The sequence below is a fragment of the Primulina huaijiensis genome, unplaced genomic scaffold, assembly GCF_012295235.1.
Source record: "Primulina huaijiensis isolate GDHJ02 unplaced genomic scaffold, ASM1229523v2 scaffold43337, whole genome shotgun sequence".
NCBI classification, from domain to species: Eukaryota; Viridiplantae; Streptophyta; class Magnoliopsida; order Lamiales; family Gesneriaceae; genus Primulina; species Primulina huaijiensis.
In genome coordinates, this window is record NW_027360484.1 from 1 (window position 1) to 4,763 (window position 4,763).

A 4,763-nucleotide genomic window follows, 5' to 3' on the forward strand; every position below is an offset into this window, starting at 1 on the left:
TGAATGATTCCTTTTAAACAAATTTGGTGTATTTTCACATTAGTAATATTACATCAATTATTATTTACAAAAATATTGGTTTTTTTTTTCATTTGTATTTCTTCGTATAGCACGTGATTTTTCCTAGTATATAAAAATAAATACATTACCTTTCTTGCAATACCCGACATGAACGAACCTCAAGCTGGGGCGAGTGTTGTGAGCCACATTTGCGAAGCCTAAAGTCAATTTCTTGGAAGGCGTGTGGTGAAATTTCGATCCCGACTCATTTTCTGCTTATTTACGAACAATATCTACCCTGTAATGAGCTATTTGAAAGAAGTAATTGAAAGCATAAGCACGATCTTCTCCAGTCTAGGCAATTCACAGCAAAACGCTAGCAATAAAACCGATCGTCCCATGGACGGAGAGGGCGCTGTTTCGAATGGAAACGAACGGGCCGCGTACAAGCTGAAGGGGTTTTTCGATTTGGCCAAGGAGGAGATCGCCAAGGCCGTTCGAGCTGAAGAGTGGGGTTTACCTGACGACGCCGTGTTGCATTACCATAATGCTCAGAAAATACTAAGTGAAGCTATTTCAACGCCAGTTCCTTCTTACATATCGTCCAGGTAATAAAGTGATCGTTTTTAATTGTGCCTAATGCCAATACTAGATGAATTTGCACGATTTTTGGGTCTCTGTATTTGTATGTAGTCCGTTTAGTTGTCATATCGATGATCAGGTCTACGGTTGATTACAATAATTTAGAACAATTAAATCTCTTGAAATTGACAGATGTTTACCGTAAATGAACATGTCGAATTTTAATATAATGCGTGAAGTATGGGTATCATTCTTACATAGCGCCTAGGCGCCGCTAATCGGATTCTACGGTGTCAACATAATAAATCACATATTAGAACTTCAACACAATAACATCAAATTTAAAATGCGTTCAAAATATTCCCTGTATAATCTATTGGGTCATCTCAATAAAATAAAAAAGAATTCAGATTTCTTCCAAGGAGATTGAGATAACAATAAAACCAGAAGAAGTTACTTAATAAAATGGTACCAGAATCAGTGATGAAAATTCTTCAAATTTCTTTCATGTACTTGAGGCAGCAAAGGCAGATATATCAAAAAATGCAAGAATCCGAAACAAAAAAGAGGTAAAAGAAAGACGTCGCTGCTGCTCCACAAGACGAGAGATGTAAATATTTCTCATAAGGCTTCTCGATTTCTTTGGTGCTGCGTTAGATTTAGGACAACTTCTTTTCAACTTTTAATTTTTTAATTGGGCTTTAAAATATTAAAACTCTTAACAAATTTTTCGAAACAAATAAGGCCTATTTAAGGGTGTCCAGGCCCGCCTAGACCAGCCCAGGCCCGCCCAGGAGCGCCCAGGAGCACCTAGACGCGCCCAGGAGCACCCAAGCGCCTAGGCTGACCGCCTAGCATCTTATCGGTGCGGTAGGGCGCATTTTAGAACACTGTATATATCAGGTGTAACATCCTTTTTATGTGGCAGTAATTGATGTTCTGAAGTTCATTGGTATTGGAATTTGCCAATTTGACATGACTTGATAGTGTTCTGGGTCAACCTGTAGAATGACATTCTCTGCTTTTGAAGATGCTTGGGGATAATGTCATATCCTGGACTCCTTGTCAGATGATTTGAATACTTCATTGTTGATTCTTTAACATGTCGGTAGTTTTGGATGTATCATGGACAATGCGGTGCATGTTGGCCTTTTGCTGTCAATTTCTTAAATTTTCAACAGTGAACTGGAGAAGGTTAAATCTTATCGTCAAAAGGTGTCAAAATGGCAGGGCCAAGTAGCAGAGCGATTACGAACTTTATCTCGGAGAACAGGTCTGTCCCCTCTTTTATCTTTTTTTCCCAAAAGAACTTTTACCATGGATTTTAAAGAAATGTGATTAAAGAGAAGCACACAGTCTTTTTCTTTGTTAATTCTCCTCTTTTTCCTCTCACTTATATCAGGTGGATCATCAGAAAACAAGGTATGGACTGCTCTATGTAAAGTGTAAGTTTAGTCTTTGTTTGGTTATTGTTATGCCCTTCAAGCTCTTAAATTTGGAACATCTTTTGTTGAAGTCACTTGTTATAGCTTATGGTCATTATAGTTGACTTTTGTATTCCAATAATCTTCCTAGAGTAGGAAACCGTGAAACTTTGGATCAATTGTGTGAATTCGACCATGTAGTAGTAGTTTTCTCTCTTTGTGGGGTGTTTTGCGGATTTCTCATCCGCTTTTTTGTAACTTTTTCTATTATTCTGATAAAATTGTTGTTTTCAATCAAAAATAAATTTGAGTAAATTCGACGTGCAAATAAGATTAAGCTATGAAGAGGTGATTTATATAACCATTTTCTGAAAAATGTTAACAAAAATAATAAGCAATCATCCAAGCACGTGACTTAATTGCTTTCTTATTTCTGACCGATATTTTCTTAGGGTACCTTGCCTAAAGCCCAAGCTGTGGCAATCACTTCTACTAGTTCACATCTTGAAGGCAGTTCTGCTGTTAGGAGTCACAGTGGTAAGGTAACAACTTCAAGACCTGTCCAGGAATCTGGCAATGGCTATGATGATAAGCTTGTGGAAATGATTAATTCGGTGATTGTTGAGCAAGGGCCATCAGTTAAATGGGAAGATATTGGTTAGCTGGTCATTACTTCCTTGTTATATAATCGTTTATTTGAATGGACAAAATTGTGTTATTTTTATTTATGATACTCTGCTGCAGCTGGGCTTCAAATGGCAAAACAAGCACTATTGGAAATGGTTATTCTACCAACTAAAAGAAGAGATCTATTTACTGGACTTCGGAAACCTGCCAAGGGTAATATATGGGAAATGAACTTCCTTTCCCATTTGTACGACTATAGAAGTTTGATGAAAAGGTGAAAGACTCCGTTATTTTGACAGGTTTGCTTCTCTTTGGACCACCTGGAACTGGGAAGACCTTGCTTGCCAAAGCAGTTGCTTCAGAGTCAGAAGCGACATTTTTCAATGTTTCTGCTTCCTCCCTTACATCGAAGTGGGTATGTGTACTGCACCTGCCATTCCTGCCCCACTCTGTGTCTTCTCTGCAGACTATCGTAGAGGTGGATGTATCCTCTTGACCTCTCACAGTTGAAATTATTGCATATTTGCTTGAAATGTCAGGTGGGAGAAGGTGAAAAGCTTGTTCGAACACTTTTTTTGGTTGCCATATCCAGACAGCCATCAGTGATTTTTATTGACGAGGTATTGTACCACGGTGAAAGAATTGTCAAATTCTCAGCATATTTACTCACTTTCGGCTCCAACCTTTGCACTGAATTTACAATTGTATATGTTACTGTTTATTAAAAAAAGAGAGTAAACCCCTGAGAAAAAAGGTAGGAAATGTCATAGGTAAAATTTAAGTTATATAATGATCTAAACAGATAAGTGCTAGTAGTTTGTCTAGTAGTCAAGTGTCACCTTCATTTAAAAGAAACAAACTAAAAATGAAACAAATTGTTGTAGCATGAATACTTCCTAATATTCTCTTTCTTAATAATATTTGATGGTGGTATTCTTCCACCATTTTTGTTTAGCAGCCACTGATATGTTCTTTACACAACACTGGCACACCTTCTGTGATACAGATAGATAGTATCATGTCAAGTAGGACCGCTAATGAGAATGAAGCGAGTAGAAGATTGAAGTCAGAGTTTTTAATTCAGTTCGACGGAGTGACATCAAGTTCTGATGATTTAGTTACTGTCATTGGTAAGATTTATTTTCAACACAATCACTAGATCATCTAGAAGTGTTTGTGCTCAATTAGGAAAGAAAATTACATATCAGACTAGCTGCTTACTGTTTTCTTTGAAGGATTTGGGATAAGCTCTAGTATAACGTTGGAAGTCCAAAATATTCACAAAATAAACAACTCTTATACCCACTTTCTTATATTAAGGAAATCAACTATTGTAGGAAAAGTAAATACTAAGGTATGCTAGTTAAATCGCCAAATTATGAAATCCGGACATGGGCTTCAATTTCTCACAAAATTCTAGCACTGAAACTATGCAGTTTGTGTTATATAGGCTGAAATTGGTGTTCAAATTATGCAAAAGTTCTGATATAGATAATGTATCATAGAACAAAACAGATATTGGGAATGAGTATTTGTTGAATTTCCAAATCAATAATAAGCTGATGAATTCACAATCTCTCTGAAACAAGGCAGATTATAAATTAAATTGCATTGCATTTCTTTTCTAGAAGACATTCTTTATCATTGCAGGTGCAACCAATAAACCCCAAGAGTTGGATGACGCAGTTCTTAGAAGACTGGTTAGTATGTTGCCATGGGCATATATATAAAAACTCTGACTCTAGTTATGTATTCAAGCTGTAATGCAGCATTTTCTCGGGCCAAAATTTTCAGAAATATTATTCTATTAGCTTCCTGTAATTCTGAAAGGATCGGGCACATTTGAAATTCAAATAGGCCATATACTTGTATTTTGGGCCCTTAATCTGAGGCTAACTAAACTTCCAGGAGGCTTGTGAACAAACTTGGATTTCCTGTCGATCCCCTCTCTGATGTGGACATCAATTGATTGTTGTTTTATCAATGTATTTATTGTTTTAAAGCATCTGAGAAGGATATGGAACGTTTTATTCCAAGATAAATTTATATATCTAGCAGGACTTTGATAGAACTAATTTTTTTTTTATTGTCACGACCTTGCCACAGGTGAAGCGGATATACATTCCTTTG

The 4,763-nt window shown here is 36.6% G+C and overlaps 1 protein-coding gene across 1 annotated transcript; it reads left to right on the plus strand.

The window, feature by feature from the left end:
- Nucleotides 1–150: 150 nt before the first annotated feature.
- LOC140970085 (uncharacterized) lies at nt 151–4,757 on the plus strand (the record flags this gene model as incomplete). Its single annotated transcript, XM_073431651.1, has 10 exons — nt 151–608; nt 1,764–1,855; nt 1,985–2,004; nt 2,459–2,663; nt 2,751–2,846; nt 2,933–3,048; nt 3,173–3,253; nt 3,640–3,763; nt 4,284–4,333; nt 4,740–4,757. Coding segments are annotated over exons 1-10 (1,107 nt in total), but the record flags the coding sequence as incomplete, so codon positions are not given.
- Nucleotides 4,758–4,763: the final 6 nt, after the last annotated feature.